Source organism: Meriones unguiculatus, chromosome 12 (genome assembly GCF_030254825.1).
Source record: "Meriones unguiculatus strain TT.TT164.6M chromosome 12, Bangor_MerUng_6.1, whole genome shotgun sequence".
NCBI lineage: Eukaryota > Metazoa > Chordata > Mammalia > Rodentia > Muridae > Meriones > Meriones unguiculatus.
The window spans coordinates 20,689,595-20,710,563 of NC_083360.1; the positions used below are offsets into that span (position 1 = coordinate 20,689,595).

General features: G+C 40.2%; 1 protein-coding gene across 2 annotated transcripts in view; it reads left to right on the forward strand.

Moving 5' to 3' along the window:
* Tapt1 (transmembrane anterior posterior transformation 1) overlaps positions 1-20,324 on the forward strand; it is a 46,267-nt gene extending 25,943 nt beyond the window's left edge. For both annotated transcript variants that reach the window (XM_021654443.2, XM_060365366.1), the window contains 11 exons: positions 1,226-1,388; positions 2,349-2,484; positions 3,209-3,306; positions 3,468-3,537; positions 6,190-6,270; positions 7,198-7,307; positions 8,807-8,866; positions 9,180-9,248; positions 11,050-11,126; positions 16,386-16,546; positions 18,261-20,324. In XM_021654443.2, the coding sequence (XP_021510118.1) occupies positions 1,226-1,388; positions 2,349-2,484; positions 3,209-3,306; positions 3,468-3,537; positions 6,190-6,270; positions 7,198-7,307; positions 8,807-8,866; positions 9,180-9,248; positions 11,050-11,126; positions 16,386-16,546; positions 18,261-18,490 (1,255 nt within the window). In that variant the 3' untranslated portion in view covers positions 18,491-20,324. The remainder of the gene's footprint in view (positions 1-1,225; positions 1,389-2,348; positions 2,485-3,208; positions 3,307-3,467; positions 3,538-6,189; positions 6,271-7,197; positions 7,308-8,806; positions 8,867-9,179; positions 9,249-11,049; positions 11,127-16,385; positions 16,547-18,260) is intronic.
* Positions 20,325-20,969: the final 645 nt, after the last annotated feature.

A 20,969-nucleotide genomic window follows, 5' to 3' on the forward strand; every position in this document is an offset into this window, starting at 1 on the left:
CCATTGGTGGATCGATCTCTGCAGGGTCCCCTGGGCTCAGAAAATCAGCTTATTCTGAAAAATTCAAGTCATGTTATAAAGAACTAGCTTCTATAATAAAAGAGTTATCCTAAAACTAATCCCCCTCAAAAAGTTAAAAAAAAAAAAAAAAAACAAGAAAATAAGAAAAGAAGATCAGGAGAAAGGATTCATTGGCAATTTAAATTAATCTTAAATATATTAAAGTCATTCAGAGCTGGACCTAGTAGCACAGGCCTATTGGGGAAGCCAGAGCAAGAAGATTGCAGGTTGAAGGCCTTCCTGTTTGGGCACTAATGAGACTTGTCTCACATTTTTTAAAAAAGATTATTTTAAAAGGAGATAATGGTTCAATTGCAGAGCACTTGGCTAGCTTTAGCAAGGCCCTGGGTTTGATCTTTACCTAGGGCCAGCTCTATTCCTAAGGTAAACTAACACTGAAATTGTACTGGGTTCTGTTTCTCAACAGTGCAACTAGCAAAGATTCAAAGTTGGTCTTGTTTTGTTTTGGTGCTTGTGGACCACAGGCTTTTCAATCTGCTGCTAGAAGTGTAAATTGACACAACCCCTACAAAGGCCATATTGACTATTTTTACCAAAATATTAAGTGAATATAACTGCTGTGTACCTAGAATTTTAGGGTTTTATAATACAGATAATTTTTACTTATGAGACATTGTGCTAGCTTGTAGTTGGAAAAGACTAGAAATTTATCAGTAATGGATTGGAAAGCCTACAGTATGTTTTCATGGAGGAAACTGCATCCCTGTCAAGATGGGAGAGTCTTTCTGAACCACTATGAAAGATCCTGGAGTTAGGCATACCTGTAATACCAGCTTGGCCTTAGACTCTCTGTAACCAGCGGGACTGTTGGTAAATACAGTGGTCGAGGTGCAGATGGCATTGATAGAACACCCACTGGGTGGGCAGCGTGAACCAGCCGCCTTGAGTGCAGTGAGGTTTGCCTCCTTCTGAAAGCTGCTGCTTTAAAGCACAGGCAGCAACAGGTGTCTAATCTACCATCTTTATATTCTGTATACAGCAGAAAGGGTCTGGTTACACGCTCCTTCTGGTAACCATCCTTGTTTTTGAAACATCAGCCTGATGTCCATCATGACCCTGGCATGCTATTGCATATCCAGTAAAGATGATTTGTTTTGAGAACGAATAGAATAAATCTCCTGTCTCCATTCCTTGTTTGTTTCAGGGACAGACGTTTGCTTCAGCCTGCACAGGTGTGTGACATTTTGAAGGGTGTCATTTTGGTAATCTGCTATTTCATGATGCACTATGTTGACTACTCCATGATGTACCACCTGATAAGAGGGCAGTCTGTCATCAAGCTTTATATCATCTACAACATGCTAGAGGTAAGGCCACTTGCTCGCCACATGCTCATTCTGTAGCTGCTGCCTGCAGACTGGCCAGGACCTCAGAGAGAGCGAGAGAAGAGCGTTGGCTGTGTCTGCTCTAAAGATGCTTCATTCTGGAGGATATTGGTACAGTGCAGATTCTAATTTAGTGGTACCTGAGGGCTGAGCTTTTACTGAGGTGGCACCTGAGTCACTGGTGCTGGGTCATACTTGATGGGAGCAGCTCCTCAAAGCCAGGTATATTCTTCAATTAAGGCAATAGTTCTTAACCTGTAGGTCGTGACCCCTTTGGAGGTCAACCGACCCTAGAGGACTCCAATATCAGATATCCTGCATATCAAATATTTACTTTACAATTCATAATAGTGGCAAAATTATAGTAATGAATTAACAAAGAAATAATATTATGGGTGGGGGGTCCCTACACCATGAGGAACTGTATTAAAGGGTCTCAGCATTAAGAACGCTGAGAAGCGCTAAATTAAAGGAAAGATTCCCACTGCTCAATCCTGAGAACACATACTGTCAAATAACAGATTTATTGGAAACCCATATATGCATTGTTCTCTTGGGATTTTTTTTTTTTTTTTGCAAGAATTTTAAGGATTCTGAGTAACTTAATTATGTGTGCTTGGCATGCTAAATAGAAACTGCTTTGAACTTTTTACATCAAGTTTCCCAATTTTCTCTCAGTTTTATTTTTTGTTTGCTTTATTCTGTTTTGTTTTTGCAAACGGCTAACTCGGCAGAGGCCATCCTGATTCCATGAATATACTGCAGCCTCAGCATGAGCCAGGGAGTAAGTGCAAGGAAGTATTAAGCAGGACCATAGCTCTTCTTCAGCTTCTCTTCCAGAACTGTAAAACTCGGGTCTTCGACAGTTGGCTTCCTCCTGATCACTAGTAAAATATTGAAATGAGCAATACAAAAACAGGTTTCCACTATTTCTCTCTGCAGGTTGCCGATCGTCTGTTCTCCTCATTTGGGCAAGATATCTTAGATGCTCTCTACTGGACAGCCACAGAGCCTAAAGAAAGAAAAAGAGCACACATCGGAGTAATTCCTCACTTCTTCATGGCTGTTCTCTATGTCTGTATCCTTTTAGACTTCACAGCCAATATAGCAACCAGTGTGTTTCTACTGTGTTGTATTTGTTTACCTGCCCCTGCATGTAATGGTGCATATGTGTATGAAGATAATTTTAATATGGTGTACCACTTGAGTAACCAAAGAAAACCAACCCAAACTTATATTGTGTTCACTTCTAAAACTTTGAATCGTTATAATGCAGAATGCACATCTTAGTCTCTTCTTTCATCATTTACCAGAATTTCTTCCATTTATTTTACACCTCTTTGAGGGCCTACTTCTGTTTTTGTTTATTCGATTTGTTGGTGGTGGTGGTTCTGATTTTTTTGTTTGTTTGTTTGGTTGGTTTTTGAGACATGGTTTCTCTATGTAGTCCTTGCTGCCTTGGCATGCACTCTCTGGACCAGGCTGGACTTGAACTCAGATCTGCCTGCCTCTGCCTCCCAAGTGCTGGGGTTAAAGGCGTGCACCACCACTGCCTGAAAAAAAGCTAATTCCTTAGCACTGTGCCAGAGGTACATTTCTAAATAACGGATATACAGACTTCCTCTCTGAGTCTGCTTGTTTCATGTGGAGTACATATATCTTATTAAGTTTATATCAGATAGATATAGGAAATGTGTAACAATAAAATATTTGTCAGATTTGATTTCCCCCATTTTTAACTTTCAAACTTTCATGATGTGTTAATACTTCTGAAACAGGTGTTTTCCTTGACTTACTGTTAGTTCTGCATGCTATTCTCATCATGGTTCAGGCGACGACTCTCAATGTAGCTTTTAACTCTCACAACAAGTCACTGCTCACCATCATGATGTCTAATAATGTAAGTACGAGGTCACGCTTTTACTGGAAGTTTAGGAAGGGCAATCACAGTGCATGAGAATGCATTCTTGCTTACCTGTTAGTCTAAGAAGCTTTTTGTGGAGAGACTTGATTTTTACAACTGTTAAAGTGACAAAGATGGTGTTTCTATTGCTATTTCAGTTTGTTGAAATTAAAGGAAGTGTTTTCAAGAAGTTTGAAAAGAACAATCTCTTTCAGATGTCAAATAGTGGTAAGTTGTTAGATGCTGCTTGTAGCTCTAATAGTCATTGAAAGTGATTCATTACCATAAACAGTTGTTGAATAACATTTTATAAAAGTAATAGTATTTTAAAACAAAAATTTCAAATGTTGAAAAATGGTGTTTTCTAAAACAGATCAATATTTAGTGAGGTATTTTTCACCTAGTAGTGGTAACATGTATCCTCCAAAAATGTTAAATCAAAGTGGTTTATTGCCATAAGCATAAGTGCTACATCTTAAAAGTTTTTAAGTAAAACATAGAATGTATCACAAGTTGCATAGGAGAACATTTTTAGAGACACACAAAAAAATACCATAAGAACAATATATAAATTGAATTCAGAATTAAAAAAAAAAATCTATGCTGAATAAAAGTAAAAAGGTGCTGCCAGACAGTGGTAACATAAGCCTTTAATCCCAGAACTTGGGAGACAGAGGCAGAAGGATCTCTGTGAGTTAGAGACCAGCCTGGGCTGCAGAGCAAGTTCCAGGATAGCTAAGGCTGTCTCAAAAAAGAAACAAACAAACAAAAAGAAGAAAAGAAAACAGAAAAAGAAGAAAGGAAGGAAGTAAGAAAGGAAAGGAAGAAGAAAAGGAACAAAGAAAGAAGAAAAGAAAAGGCAAGGCAGGGGCTGGAGAAGTGGCTCAGAGGTTAAGAGCAAAGAAGACCGGTGGGACTGATACTCCAACCAAGGACGATTCATGAATATAACCTAGAACCCCTGCTCAGATGTAGCCCATGGCAGCTCAGTATCCAAGTGGGTTCCCTAGTAAGAGGAATAGGGACTGTCTCTGACATGAACTCAGTGGCTGACTCGTTGACCACCCCTCTCCCCAGCTCCCCACCCCCAATGGGGATGCAGCCCTGCCAGGCCACAGAGGCTACAGTGTAGCCAGTACTGATGAGACCTGATAGGCTAGAGTCAAATGGAAGGGGAGGAGGATCTCCCCTATCATTGGACTTGGAGAGGGGCATGGGAGGAGATGAGGGAGAGGGTAGGATTGGGAGGGAATGAAGGAGGGGGCTACAGCTGGGATAGAAAGTGAACAAACTGTAATTAATATAAAAATAAAAATTTAATTAAAAAAAAGAGGACCTGTGTCTGTTAACTCCAGTCCCAGGAGATCCACTGTCCCTTCCGGTCTCTGTGGGTACGACAGGGATGTGGAGCACAGACATCAATGCAGGAAAAATACTCAGACACATGAAATTAAAATAAAGGGAAAATATTTCTAAAAAATAAAAAGGCAGATCGCGTTTATGTTAAGAGAATAAAGTTGAGGATATATAATTAAATGATGCATTTCAGAGGAGCAGTATCTGTGCTTTGCACCTTGAAACAGGTTGGATATATACCTTACACATGGTGCTGTGTAAGAATTCATACTTTGGTTCCACAGATAGCACAGCATCTGTGCCCACTAAAAGTACAGTTCAGACCCACTACAAGTGGTAAGCTTGGTGGCTTTGGAGGGAATGTGCCAGCACTGACTGGAAGAGTTTAAGAATTTAGGGAAGGCACAGACAAGAAAGGTAGCTCAACTAGAGGGGATTTGCAATGGGAAGAAAGTCCAGTCATGTTGTAGAGCAACAACAGGAATTAGAGAAATGAAAATGGTCCACAGAAGACAGAGGTGAAATTGAGGCAGGGTGCTGTCAGGCTGTATGGAAGCTGTGCTATGTGAGTGACACTTTGTAGCCACAGCTCCCAGCTCGTGCAGACACAGAGATGGTGCACACTTACTATCACACGTACTTATTTCTTCACTACATGGTATTTTGGACTCCTAGAAAACAACAGCTGAAAAAAAAAAGAATTACATAAACTGTCTTAGACATGAGTTTAGTTCTTTATGTTCATTAAATTCATTCCAATTCATCAGCTAGTTATTAACTTAGAGAAAACACCACTGTGAAACCTAATCCCACATACTCACACACAAGAAATTCTCTACATACCACCAAGCAATGCTATCGCAATGTCAGTATTCTCTTAAGTAGAAATTACATACTCATTCCTTATCAGTTTAGATATTTTCTGAAAGCGCATAAGATTTATTTTACCCAATCTTATTTTTATTCTGATTCTATCTTTCTTCTATAAAATGAAAAGTTGTCATATGTTCCCAAAGACTATTGAGAACTTTAATAACACAAGTTAAACAGTTCTAAGTTTTTCAAGTTCCTATACTAGAAATATGTTGGAAAGTGAAGTAATGGCTCTTGCATTCATGTTTATGTGTGCATGCATGTGCACACACAGGCACCTATACATACATACTATGTGAGCCCTCTGTGTTTGTGAATGATTATGGCTGTAGGAAATGTGTATTGAACATGTGCAGATTGTTTCTTGTTATTGCTCCCTACATAATGTATCATAACAACTATATTCATTGCTCTTAAGTTGTATCAAATCTAGAGATGAGTTAGAGCATATGCCAGAAGGTGATAGGTTCTATACAGACACATAGTAGCATTTTACATAAGAGACCTGAGCACTGTGAATTTTAGTATCTAAAAGGGAACCCCATAGGTTCCAAAAACAACAACAAAAAAAGAAACATTTTTCACAGATGTTATTATTTTAAATATTTCTCTTCTCTATTTTAGCACTTACCATTCAACTTTCTCTTTTAGATATTAAGGAACGATTCACAAATTATGTGCTTTTGCTAATAGTGTGCTTAAGAAACATGGAACAGTTTTCTTGGAATCCAGGTAACTCCCTCTTGAATCAAACATGGTATCCTGTAAATTTGCCTTTAAGACAAATCAAGACTGGGGAGTGGTGGCGCAAGTCTTTAATCCCAGCACTTGGGAGACAGAGGCGGGTCTGTTCTCTGTGTAGGCTGATTCTCTTGTATATAGTGAGTTCTAGGACAACCAGGGACACAGAAAAAACCTCTCTCATAAAACTAAAACAGACAAACAAAATCCCACCCCTTTAATTTCTTTTCCTTTGTGCCTTGGGCAATTAATGACAAAAATACTCTTTTGTATGGGAAGTACATTGTTGCATACCAGCATCTCAGTTAAATCTTATAGTGATGAATTATAGATATTTCTATTCTTATTTTCTAGATGAGGATACTAAAATTTAGATGCTTAGGAAATTTATGTGAGGACATTGCAGGAGATGGCAGTATTTAGTGTGGAGAGTTGTCAGGCTCAGAAAAGCTGCCCTGTGTTGCCTGTGTGGTAGGTCCCGCCCACCAGTAGTCCGTGCTGAGTTGTAAGTTAAGTGAAATAAGAACCTTCAGTTCTTCAAGTCATAGTAACCAAGGAGGAATGAGCTTCAGCACATCTGCTGGGTATTCACTGTCAGACCGAAGCAGCTGTGGCTTTTCTAAAGAACCACTTACCCTAGTCACCTCTCCATGTGTGGACTTCTCGTAGCAGGGGCTCTGATGGACGCTGGCCTGCAAAAGACATAGTACTAGGACAGTGCAAACTACTGAATAAGTATTATGCTTTAACTTGGTCAAAACGTGACTCTGGCAGTGAAGGATATGATTAATAGAATGCTGCTTCTCTGCTATGAATTGAAAATACTGGAGTATTGGAGGTCCCAGACAACTGGGAGCTTGAAATACAGATTCTGTTTATATGAATAGGTCTAATTATCTGTTTCTTCCATGCTTCTAGATCATCTATGGGTGTTATTTCCTGATGTCTGTATGGTGATTGCATCAGAAATTGCTGTGGATATTGTAAAGCACGCCTTTATCACCAAATTCAATGACATCACTGCAGATGTATGTATTTCTAGAAATTTCTGTTTAATGTTTCCTTGACTCCTTAATATCATAAAGGTGTAGACTTTGGTTTATTGTATTTATGAAAAACAAGTTATTAAAATCATACTGGATCTATTTTAAAAATAGAGCTATCAAAACGTTAATAAATTTGTACTCTATTTCCTATTTAAAAGTTGGCTTAGCTAGGCCTGTGGCACATTCCTTTAATCCCAGCACTGAGGGAGGCATATCACTGTGAGTTCGAGGCCAGCTTGGTCTAAGCGAGCCCAGGACAGCCAAGGCTACACAGAGAAACCCTGTCTTGAAAAACCAATAATAATAATAATAATAAATAAATAATAATAATAAATAATAATGAAAAATGAAAGTTGATTTTTCTTTTGTTTTTTGTTTTTTTTTTTTTTTTTTTTTTTTTGAGACAGGGTTTCTCTGTATAGTCCTGGCTGTCCTGGAAATCACTCTGTAGACCAGGCTGGCCTCGAACTTGGAGATCTGCCTACCTTTGCCTCCCAAGTACTGGCATTATTTTCTACGGATATAAACAGGTGCCTGAATTCTAGGAGGTGAGCTCTAGGTTTTGCTTGTGAACTCACATGAAGAAGCTATGAAGGATCTGCTTTGCGCTGTAACCCTTTTCTACAGCACCTTTAGAAGTAGGTCTGAGGCAATCATCGCTGTATAGAAGCGGTAAAGGAGGAGAGTGGCCTGTCACAGCCTTGCCCTTAGTTCCAGAACAGAGAATTGCCTCAGCAGCTTTCTTGCTTTTCTTGAGTTAAATTTTGATAACCATAAACTGGTACTTATTTATTGTTTAGCTCAAAGATTTAAAGTTGAATATGGTATCAGTTGCACAATTCTGTTTCTATTTTACTGAACATTTGAAGCATGTTTCTGTACTTTCAGTAAAGCAGGAATAAAAAATGAGTTTACTATTTTCTCTGTTAGCTTCTTCAATACAGGATGGTTCTCTTTCCATAAGGTCATTTTCTCAGTATCTGACATTAAAATTAAAGGTTTGATTCAAGTAGTTGACGCTGTTTTTAGTGGGAGTGCACTTTCCAAGCTCTCTAGTGACTGCTACAGTGGCCCTAATGGGGTTCAGCCTGAATTTCTGTCTTGCTCACTATCAGCATCCTTTCTTGGGAAGGATGTTATTGTTGGGAAGGTGTTATTGTTGTGGTTAAATACACAGTTACAGTTAACTGTGCATTCAAAAATCCAGAATTATTTTTTCTTATCGCACTGCTTAAAACAGCCACTTCTCCCTACAGAGTGGTAGACTTGGCTGTTGTTCCTCTTTGAAGCAAATCCTTTTAAGCCTGTGGATGCAGCAGCTCAGGGAGCTTAGACTGTCTTCCTCAAGCTGTGGGTGTCTGCTTGCTTATTAGCATCTGTCCCTGAGGAATTAGGAAGTGTTTTTATCTACAGAGTCTAACCCTTCCATTGTGCGGACTTGTTCTAGACTACATCATGCTTTTTTCCTTATTTGCCTTCAGGTCTACAGTGAATATAGAGCCAGCCTTGCTTTTGACCTTGTTAGCAGCCGGCAGAAAAATGTAAGCATTTCGTTAAAGGCGCTATCTGAAATGAACTCTCCAGTGGGTAAATGTACTTCACATACAACTACAGACTTGAACAAGTCTTTTTCTAGACACTAAATACTTAGTAATAACTTTTAACTAGCATATATGTCGGCAACATTGTAGTAATGTGTAACTTCTTACCAGAAACTTGTACTAATCAGGCTCCTGCATCCTTCTCAGTTTTATGGCTGGCTCTGGGTTCTCTTCTGCTCAGCGAGTTTGCTGACACTGAGTAGTGTTTCTAGAGGCTAATAACTAAATGAGTCCTTTTCTCCTTTCTGTGCAGGCATATACAGACTACAGTGATTCAGTAGCACGGAGAATGGGATTTATTCCTCTCCCCCTAGCTGTCTTAGTAAGTTCATGCATTTCTGTTTTTGAAATGACATGGCCATCATCATAAAACGTTAGTATGTATTATCATTAAGTTTGTTTCAACAGGTCTTGATATTTTAAAAATAGCAAGGAATATGAAAGGAAAGTTTGTCTTAAATTCTAAATGTATCATCCCTTTAGGTTTTTAGCTATCCAGGGGAAATGTGATGTCACAAGACTACTTATTCAAATAGCTTTCATAACAATGAGGCTATTCTTCTGGTTATCTATTGGGCAAAGAACTTTCTTCTGTAATGGATATACCCAGAGGTGGGCATTGCTGTGGCTACAGGAGAATGGAGATGGCAGCATCGCTAGATCCTGTTTCTAGAGTACATTTTAACACAATGTGTTAGCTGCTGTCAATCCAGTGCTGGGAATTTATGCTAAGGAAATAAATACAGTGTGGGTGAGCAAGACAGAGCATCTCAGTGTGGTTAAGGAGGTTTGCTGGCTGTCCCTTCTACACTACTGGATTCTGCTTCAAAACAAGCAGAACTGCCTGTTTATCAGAAGGCCTGAAAGCAGTTTTGTGCAGGTCAGCTAACAAATGTACAGGAAAGCTGAAAATCATAGCAGCTGTATTTAGATTGGTTTACCCAACAGTTTTACATGGTGGGTGATGATAGGTTTAATGCTAAATTTCAACATGTTAACAGATAGTCATATCCTAAATACTGTTTTCATTTTAGTCACTTACTATATAGTAATGCAAATTTCTTTTGCTTAGGAAAAGGAACTCCTAAATTTTTAGAGAAACTCAGATTTTAAAGTTTATTTAGTAAAAGCTAAAGAAACTGAAAAAAAATAGAATGTCAAATTTTTCTATATGTATTTCCTGGTATTAGAAACATGATATATTCAGTCATGAGCATAAATCTAGATTACTCGACTGTCTTTAATAGAAGGATTAGTTAAACAGTAGGAGTCCTTTGTGACAGAGGCTGTGGCACAGGCAATGGCTCCATGGTGATTGAGCATGTGACAGCCCTCCTCATATCTCATTTCTGTTATCCTTGTCATTTGTAGCATTTTAATCATATTTAAGGCATCATAACAGAATCTGGATATTACTGGTGAGGACAATTACCTCTGCTTCATTTCTATGTAGCTGTTCCCAGGACCTGTACCTGTAATATGTAAATGTTTTCTCTCAGCTGCTCCCACCAGATTTGTTCAACAGGCTGCCAGGGATAATACTGCTATATCTATATTTCTGTTACATAAAAAAACTAGGTGTTAGCCATAGCTAACCAAGGAGACAAAGCTTCGTGGCTTTTAAGTAATTATTATATACTTAGTTTCTTAAACAATGTAAGCCTTCCGAGATTTCCTTTGTCCTATGTTCCCTGCAAGTTATTGGGAGCTCTTAAAGGATTTGAACAATTGCCAAGAAAAAACAGTAATGAGAAAAATGCCAACTGGTATTATCTCTAGAAGAAGCCAATGAACTTCTTCAGACCTTACAGAATGAGTTTCCACTTTACAAATGACAGCTGATGCACACCTCTGTTAGGTGTAAGTAAAAGTGCCATCAGTTAAGTAGGCCAAGTAAGACTTGGGGGCAGCTGTCCTTGCCTGAGCAAACCCAAGCTACCACAGATGACTTATGAAGCAGATTATCAATGCGATGGAAAGGCTAGACCCAGCCTCTCAGATTTAAATGCAAGTATGCACTAAAATAAAAAAGAAAAATGTTTTTTTAATTATTTTAACTAACTAATAACTCTGTGATTGTGTTTTGTCTGTGTGTTTCTGTGTTTTGGTTTGTTTCTGGCTAGCTCATCAGAGTTGTAACAAGCTCAATTAAAGTGCAAGGAATCCTGTCCTATGCCTGTGTCACGCTCTTCTATTTTGGGTAAGTTTGACTATTATTGAATATGTTTTGACTTTACAATAAAGTATGTAGAACTACAAGGTGTAAGAGAAGCTAATTGTATCCAAAAATGTATTTTCTATTGTTTGTACTTAAGTTATTTAATTAAAAATTTACAATAAGATTTTTTTGTTGTTGTTCAAGATTTATATTTCACCCATACTTTAGTCTTTTGGGGAAAAGTCTTTCATTGCAGTCATACACATTCCCATATGTAGAAAGACCTTTGCTTTACCTGTGTGGTTGTCAAGCTTAATATTCAGCACACTGGACTTGTTTCACATCCTAGCTAATGCAGAAATGGTAGTTTTTGTGGCTATGGAAAAATGAACCTTCTGAAAATTTGTTGGTCCCAACTAGCTTACATTTCTGGTTGGGAAACACAAGCAGGAAGTCAACAGTTTAAGTAATTTATAAAGATCATATACAGTAATAAGAAAATAATAATGTTGAATGTTATTTTGCCACTGTTTGGTTTTTCAAAAAGTGAACCAAAGTAAATAGGTGGCATGAGTTCTGATGACTTTGCTCAAAAGGAATTCTGGGAAGCCTGTGGCTGAGCTGGTGTATGTGGGTCAGGGGCATGAGTGTTGGGGAATGCTGGTCTGTGGAGAATATAGCCCTGGGCACCTCCAGAGGAAAAGGTTGTGGGCAGACATGTAGAGCAGGAATGAGTCAGCCCTAAGTTCCCAGAGTCTGGTTTCAAAAGACATCTGTGATGTTCCATTTTCACATTGGAGTGTTTTCTTCCTGCCTGGCACATGACAGGTACCCAGGATTCCTTTGTGCAAATAGTTCAGACATGGTCATTCCCATGTGATGATATCCCTTACATCATGAACGCGTCCCAGTTCCAGTCTCAGCCCTCCTCCAGACCTATGTTTGGGTGATGTGACTGATTACGTGACAACACTGGGATATAACTGAGTGCTAGGGTTACAGGTGTGTGCCACCACACTTGGTTCATGCTGTACTGGGCATTGAACTCAAGGTTCTGTGCTTGCTAAGTACACACTCTGCTAACTGAACCATATCTCCAGCCTACACTTCAGTTGTTGTGGTTTTAAGACAGGATCTCACATAGCTCAGGCTGGCTCTGAGCTCACTATATACCAAAGGCTGGTTTTGAACTCCTTCCTCTGCCTCCTGAGTGCTGGGATTACTGGCAACATGATAGCACATCATACCCAGCTCTCTTAAGTTGTTTGACATTAAGTTTTTTACATTAAATCATACAATATTAGAAATTTTACTGTAAACTTTCTTTTTCAGGTAGGAGTTAAAGCATCCTCCCAGAAAACTGACTTTTATTTTTATTTTCTGGACTCTTCCTATATTTTTGTACATTTTTCCTGATCTGTTTCTTTTTTTTTTTTTTTTTACTGTAATCATAGCTCTCTCGCTCTCTCGCTCTCTCTCTTACTCTCCTTTTCCTTTACTAATATGCCAAAGATGCTCCAACTGCACATTGGAGACAATGTTAAAATTTTAAACTATGTGTTATTTTTGAGGATTAGTATTTAAGGAGATTTCTTTGTATTTAAGCTGCATAATAGTAAATATTAAAATATTTCTTAAAAAATTAATCCTGATGTTCCCTCTATAGTTTAACTCACACACCCTGCCTTTGGTATTCTTAGCATGGTTCCTGTTTCTGCTTGCCCCGTTTTTGTTTAGAGCTCATTGTTCTCATAGTTTGAACATAAATCAGGAAAGTGATACTGTATGTAGTAGGCTTGAACACCTTTGTTAAAATAGTTCTGCACAGTTCTCCAGGAAGGATGTGTGCTTGTCCGCTGTGGAGGGAAGACAGGCCCACCACTACCCGCCCCACCATTCAGCAGCTTTGGCTGCCAGGTTCCAGGCTGCTCTAAGGATCTGCCAAAAAGAGGACAGACAAGTTCTGTCCCTTGGTATCACTGAAATTGTAGTATTATGCAAAAAGACCAACAGGAGACATAGTCTCAAGAGACTATTAGTGGTAAGCAATGTGAAGAAAAATGTGGAGGTGTATGAAGATGGATAGTGACAGGAAGGCTGCTTAAGTTGTGAGTAGGGCAGGAGCAAGTGTGGTTGACCCATGGAACTGTGGGAAGGTCCCTGACAGGGGAGATAACTCCAGATTCTCACAAGAAGGCTTTTTATGAGCCGCTCAACTCCTGTGGAGAGAATGGGCAGGAATGTAGTAAGAATAATGAGCAGGAAGCAATGGGCACCACCTGGGAAAAGTGACCAAGGCTTAAATGGAAGGGCTAGCGCTTGTCATCTGGGTGCACATAGCTTGTACATGAAATATAAAGGAAGAGCTTCAAGTGTGGTTACATGACCTGTGGTCAAACAATGAAGGCAATAGAAATGTCACTGTGATAGAAGCTTATGGCAGAAGCAACATTTAGGGGAGGGGAGATGAGGACCTGATGAAAGGATGACTGGAATCTAGAATTGGGGGTGCTTTGGTAAGTTTGGAATTCTCTTTAGCAGAACCACACAAGCAGAGTTACGGTGTGGGGAGACTTGGAACTGGCAGCAAATTTGCACCCATGGGCTAAGAGTCTGTCAGTGCTGTGTTCTGAGCCCACAGTGAAAGGCCTTAGGACCAGGCAGGAATCCTTCTGTTTCCTGCATTGACTCACTTACAGGTTGAGCTGCTGCTGATTCTCACTGGCTTGTAATTCCATGTTACTGACAGTGTTTCATCTCAGGCAGGAAAACAGCAACCTACTTGTTCCCTCATGTTAAAGCTGTCAGTCTCGGCCCACAGAATGTGAGAAGATGTGAATGGGATGCTGGGATCTCTGAACTGTCTTGCCATATTTATAGCAAACGTTTTAAAATATAAGTACAGGATTAAGCAAACCTTTCTTTCTCTTTATTTCTTTCCTTACTTCCTTCCTTTTTCTTTCTTTCTCTCTTTCACTCTTTTACTCTCTTTCTTTTTCTTTCTCTTTCTTTCTTTCCTTGTTTTGAGACAGGGTTTCTCTGAAAAGCCTTGCTATCCTGGACACACTTGTAGACAAGCTGGGCCTCAAACTCAGAGATCTTTCTGTCTCTGTCTCTCTGAGTGCTGAGGTTACAGGCATATGCCACCACACCCAGCTCAAACTTTTTAATAGAGGCAAAATATTAGAAATAATTCAGCAAATCCTGCCGGTGTGCGCCACAGAGCTAAACAGAATTCTCAATAGAGGAATATCGAATGGCAGAGAAACACTTAAAGAAATGCTCAACCTCATTAGCCATCAGAGAAATGCAAATCAAAACAACCCTAAGATTTTACCTTACATCCATCAGAATGGCTAAGATCAAAAACTCAAGAGACAACACATGCTGGAGAGGTTGTGGAGAAAGCGGAACCCTCCTCCACTGCTGGTGGGATTGTAAACTTGTACAACCACTCTGGAAAGCAATCTGGCGCTTTCTCAGACAACTAGGAATAGCGCTTCCTCAAGATCCAGCTATACCACTCCTAGGAATATACCCAAAAGAGTCTCAAGGACACAATAAGGACATTTGCTCAACCATGTTTGTAGCAGCCTTATTTGTAATAGCCAGAAGCTGGAAACAGCCCAGATGCCCTTCAGTGGAGGAATGGATGCACAAATTGTGGTATATCTACACAATGGAATATTACTCAGCAATAAAAAACAAGGAAATCATGAAATTTGTGGGATCTGGAAAAGATCATCCTGAGTGAGCTATACCAGAAGCAGAAAGATGCACAGGGTATATACTCACTCATATAGACATATAATATAGGATAAACCTAACTAAAATCCTTAAACCTAAAGAAACTAATAAAGAGGGAGGACTCTTGCTAAAATGCTCAATTCCTATCCAGAAAGGCAAAGAGGATGGACATCAGAAGAAGGAGAAAACAGGGAACAAGTCAGGAGCCTGACACAGAGGACCTCTGAAAGGCTCTGCCCTGCAGACTATCAATGCAGATGCTGAGACTTATGGGCAATCTTTGGGCAGAGTGCAGGGAATCTTAGGAAAGAAGTAGGAAACAGTAAGATCTGGAGAGAACAGGAACTCCCTAAGTTGAGCAACAGAACCAAAAAAATCTGAGCACAGGGGTCTTTCCTGAGACTGATACTCCTACCAAGGACTATGCATGGAGATAACCTAAGACCCCTGCACAGATGTAGCTCATGGCAGTTCAGTATCCAAGTGGGTTCCATTGTAATAGGAACAGGGACTGTCTCTGACATGAACTGATTGGCCTGCTCTTTAATTACCTCCCCCTGAGGGGGAAGCAGATTACCAGGCCACAGAAGAAGATAATGCAGCCACTCCTGATAAGACCTGATAGACTAGGATCAGAAGGAAAGAAAAGAAGACCTCCCCTATCAGTGGACTTGGGGAGGGCCATGCATGCAGAGAGTGGAGGAAGGAAGGGATTGTGACGGGAGGATGGAGGGAACCACAGGGGGATACAAAGTGAATAAAGTGTAATTAATAAAGAATAAAAAAAAAGAATTCAGATACACAGAAATGGGAGCTTTTACAAGAAAATTTTGTATTTAGCCCATACCACAAAACATTCTTAAGATTACTTAGAAACATTAACTGACATGAAAGAATATTTGTAGACTATATCTTATATATCGTGTGTGTGTGTGTGTGTGTGTGTTATGCAAGTAACAACAGCAGAGTAATAAAGGAACAGGCTTGCCTAACATTTCTTTGTGCTGAACATGACTCTGCGCTTCTCCCAGTCCAGTCCTCTCCTTTCTGATCAGATATGAAGAATTTTCTCCAGGACCACAAAGGACTCTACTCACACACTGACCTCAGATTCATCTTCTTGCTCCCAATTTGCCTCCATCACAACCTTGTAAATAGATCCATTTCTGTACAGTGAAAAGGTACAGATGATGTGCTCAGAGCAAATGGCTGATAATATACTGGGTGCCATATAGGAAATTAGAATTTTTCTCTTACTTTTTTGTTCATATGACTCTACCTATTTTATAGTAAAGGAATTCATGTTGGATTAACTGTACTAGGAAAGGCTGCTTACTGATATAATTTCTTATGAATGAGAATATATCAAAGTCTTCCATTGCGATAAAGACCTCAGGAAACTGAAGCTCTGTGCAAGGAACTGGCTTTATACAGCCCAGGTCCTCTGTCTCATGGGTCCATCCCCTCAACCTCTTCGAAATCTCAAAAGCCAAGCTAGGAGGTTGGCTCACACCATGATTTAGATGAATTCCTACAACTTTGTTTATTTCTTAGGTTGATCTCCCTGAAAATACTTAACAGCATTGTGCTGTTGGGGAAGTCATGTCAATATGTGAAGGAAGCCAAAATGGAAGAAAAGCTATTTAATCCTCCCCCAGCCAGCACTCCTGGAAAACCGTCCAGTAAATCCCAGAGCAAGTGCAAGTCCTCTCAAGGTATGCTGGCTTCAGAGTTTATTATCTGAATTCTTCCTGGTAAATCACTGCTCAGCCAAGGTTATGTGATGCTTAGAGATGTACTTTTGTTCTGCTTCACTGTTGGGATAGTTATGTTCTAGAACAGATGCACCTGACCCAGTACTGTTACTACATTTGCTGATCCATTGTTCTGTTGGTGATTATTGAGCACCAATTACATGTCAGGACCAGAAGATATGGTAGTGAAGGAAAAGGCCGTGTCCCTGCTCTGGTGAACCTGATCTAGATTGCTGGGAGGAGGGAAAGTAAGTGGAACATGTCTCAGGCAGCAATGACTGTGGTCAGAAAAGGGAAGAGCTGTGGGCACACACTCACTGAGATGAACCAAGCAGAGGCCATTCATGTTTGGAAGGATAACAGCCAGGTGGCTGCTGTGATGGGATGGGCTGACCTGGTCTGAGGCCTAGGAGTACTGTACCTCCCCATTCCCCAGGGCCCTGTCACTCTTGTAAGGCCCTTGGCTTAGGCTTGAAAGGTAGAGGAGGCCAGTGCACCCAGACAGCGCCCAGTATGCTGGACAGTATAAATCTTGTTCCAGAGGGCAAAGGAGACCAGCTGGTCCAGGGACTAAACCGAGGTCATATTCCTGTATGTTTTCTCAGAAGCTAAAGTAAAAGTTCAGATGGTACTTCACTGTAAGAACATGGGAGTGCTATGAGTGATGCAAACAATGCAAGTGTGTCATGTGTTGTGTTACTTATAGTGAGCGGCCATCCTACTTTCAAGAGATGGCCATCAGAACAGGTCATGTCATGTCATGTCACATGAAATACATTTAAAACAAGTGTCTGTGAAGGATGCCCTAGAGTTCAAGAGACTACAAGCTAGACACAATTAGGAGGATTCAGGCCCTAAAGTGGGGTGGGAGTTAACACTGAGCATGGTGTTAAGCTTGTCACCTTCTCAGAGTCATAGAAAACGACAGGATCTCAGCAGGAGTGTAAACATGGCAGAACTCACCAGGCTGCATTCTGAAATAGCAGTGCTTTATCTATCTACAGCTGACTCTGGTTTAAAACTTTCTTAAAAGGATCAAATTGGGGGTAGGGATATTGAGCGAGGTTGAGGGTGTTAGCTCAGTGATTGAACATTTAACCTAGCAAGCATGAACCCCTGGGTTCAGTCCTCAGCACCTTGGGGCAGGAAAGGGGAAGGAGATGAATTTATAATTCTAGGTCAGTGGGTTCCAATGTTGTTCCAGAGTTCCTGGGCAGGGGCAGAGGCGTGGGGGTTCCTTCAGATGTCGACTTCCTGCAGGTAATAATTCTAGTCTGAATCTAGCCAAAGTGTACAAGTGAGGTAGAACACCATAGGGTCTGGTTTAACCCTTCCCATAGTCCTGAGTGAAGAGCCACTGATGTTTTCCACTGAAGCGATAGTCCTGTGTGTTTGTGGTCATGTAGGAGGGAGCTGCAGAGTCTGAGGCAATTCTGGATCTTTCCAGAATTCAGTGGTAGTGTTACCTAAGGGGTGGGTAAGATGTGGATGAACAGAGTATGACTAGCCTCTGAATTTTGTTGTAAATTACACAGCATGCTTTCCATTTTCATTTGTTGGATCTAAGAGGAAAGATAACAGTTTCCAGTTTCCCTGGAAACATAAGTGGTTTGATAAGTGTTGCTGTGACTGGAGGGAAATCATTTTCTAATCCAGCAAATCTGCTTTCTGACAGGCCTTTCCACGGAAGAAAACCTATCCGCTTCTGTCACCAGCCAGCCTGTTCATCAGAAAGAAAACATCATACCCTTACTTGTGACCAGCAATTCTGATCAGTTTCTGACAACCCCAGATGGTGATGAGAAGGACATAACACAGGAAAATTCTGAATTAAAACACAGATCCTCAAAGAAAGACTTGCTAGAGATAGACAGGTTCACAATTTGTGGGAACCGGATTGACTGAGTTTGTGGCTAATGAGGTGAAGATGCCGGGCCCTGAGGCCACAAGTGCTGGGCGCCAGGACACATTTGCTAAAAATGGCACTTAAATATTTATTTAAAAACTTAAATTATTAATGGCAAGCAAATCTTAGTATCTTTCTTCCAGTAACGTGGCCTGGCAGAAGGGCAGATCACAGAATAGTGCCGGCCTCTGGCTTTGACTCTGGGACACTGATGGACGCTAAACACTTCCTCCTGCTTGGCCAGCAGCAGCGCCACTTCCAGCACCCAGCCAGAGCACTGCAAGAGTTCCTTTGCTTTGTCATCCTGGGCTTCCAGAGTGTCAGGTTTTCCTCGAGGCCTCTTCAGTATAAGGACATACCTGGGAAACTGTGAAGCTTTACAATGAGTCATCTTTCCAGTCTCATACTATTTTCGCAAACTTTCCAAACTTGACTCCATCTGCCAAAGCACTAAAAAAATTATGAAATATAAGTCCAGATAAATGTTCTTACCACCAGTCATCCTTGGCAATACATCTGAACTAATCGGAATAAAAGGCTACTTAAATACAGCAAAATGAATAGCAGCATCTAATAGGAAACACTGAGCTCTCAGTCCATTCATTTACTTCATGAAGGTCATGCATCACTGGGAAATGCCTCCTACTGTCTCAGTTACTGTGAGAGCAGAGAGTGAGCTGTGTGACACTGTGGCAGTGACACAGTAAAAGGCACAGAGCAATGTTAACTTTCAGGTGTAGTTACCTGGTTTCGCTTTAAAGCTAATTGCTTCATCACTTATTACAAGTTAACTTTGGTGATGAATTGGCTGAAAAGCTGTTGGTGTACAAATTCAATTGCTGTTGCTATTAACAGGCTAGTTTATTGGTTTTTGTTTTGTTTTGAGTAACAGTTTTAAAGTATTCCCAGTGGATTGAGCAGCATCACCTTGCTGGGCTTGTAGAATGCATTTGTCCTTCCATGGGTCTGTGTTCTGTGTGGGGAGGGGACAGTGGGTGCCTGTGCTGGGAGAGACCATCACATGACTGTAAATGGTGTGTTTGGGACAGGAGAGGGTACTACAGTGTGGGCACTGTAAATAGCAACCAAAAGGTGCTTTGGGGTTATTGTTTGAGATAAAAATGTTGTTCCTGCTTCATTGCTAGTTGTTGGCATCCAAGAACAAGTTCTCACCCCCTATTTTTAGCTTGAGAATCTTTTCTACATTTCTCTTAAAAAGAAAATTGACTGTTTCTGATCTAAACTGTCCAGAAGATGGTACTAACTTCGTTTCCTGTGCTGTCTCCTGAAACTCAGCTCTCACGCAAACTTTTCTGGCGCAGATGGCGATGGTTTGCTTGTGTCCTGGATAAATATAAAACTAGTTTTGATGCTTTGGCTTATGTATTTGAGATACAGGAGGGTTTCTAATGTTTTGCACTAACAGAATCTAAAGATAACTGTTGGAAATACTATACATGCCTTGTAAAACCAGGAAGCAGTTTTAGTTTAAAATGAACGTTTTTATTCTTTTGTGTATATTTTAGTGGGGCCCCACTTTTAAACTATTCTTTTTACCATCAAGAAAGTGTCCATGGCAACTAGGGGCAGTGTGGAGAAACCTTTGCCAAATGCAGCCCTCATCAGAACAAGAACATGGCCTACATGTATCTTTCGGTTCCGCTTGAATTTTCTGTTTCTGCATTGTTTTCTGAAGATTGCATTTCCTTTGCAGATGCTCTTGGGAGTGTGGATGATACTCACTTCTTCTGTCATAATGGCATTCAGTACTAATTTTATAAGTGCATCTTGTGTGAAACTCAATAAATTCAATTTTATAATCTTTTTTAAAAAGGTCACTGAAATTCTTTTAGCAATGATTTCTACTCTATTTGATGGGATAGATATCTTACTGCTCAGAACTAGGGCTGTGTTAATTATGTTTAGTTAGTCTTGTTCTATTCTTGATTTTTTTTTAATGTTGCTTTTTTGTTTTTGAAAGAATAGCCTGCATTTTGCTAGACTTTTTAGTATCTCTTAACCACATGAAGACATTTAGCATTCTGCAGCGTGTCTTGCTGTCACAGTATCAGTATGTACTTGTCATATATAGGGTTCACATTCAGGATAGTACTTTGGTTTTTAAGGAGTCTAGTTAAGGTGCAACATATGTCAGACCCATTTTAGCTTTTCCTGTGGATCAGAGTACCAAATGCTATGGATGAATTTATCCTGGCTCCCTGTGTCTTTCACCAGCATTTGACAGAAACTTGCTAGAATTAGCTCCTCTGCCTCATTTTTCTTGCCTATCTGTTAGCTCAGCAGAAATGAGTTCAGAAGAATGTCTTAAATTATTGTGTTTTTCGTGTCTCAGCTCGTGTGTTTTTTTTCCACAGTGATGTTAGTTGTCTCCTAGGTCATGAACTGCCCTAAGCAAGTGATAGTGAGAGGCATCAAGGTCCCTGTCTGCCAGGCACAAATGACAGCAGTATGTGTGCT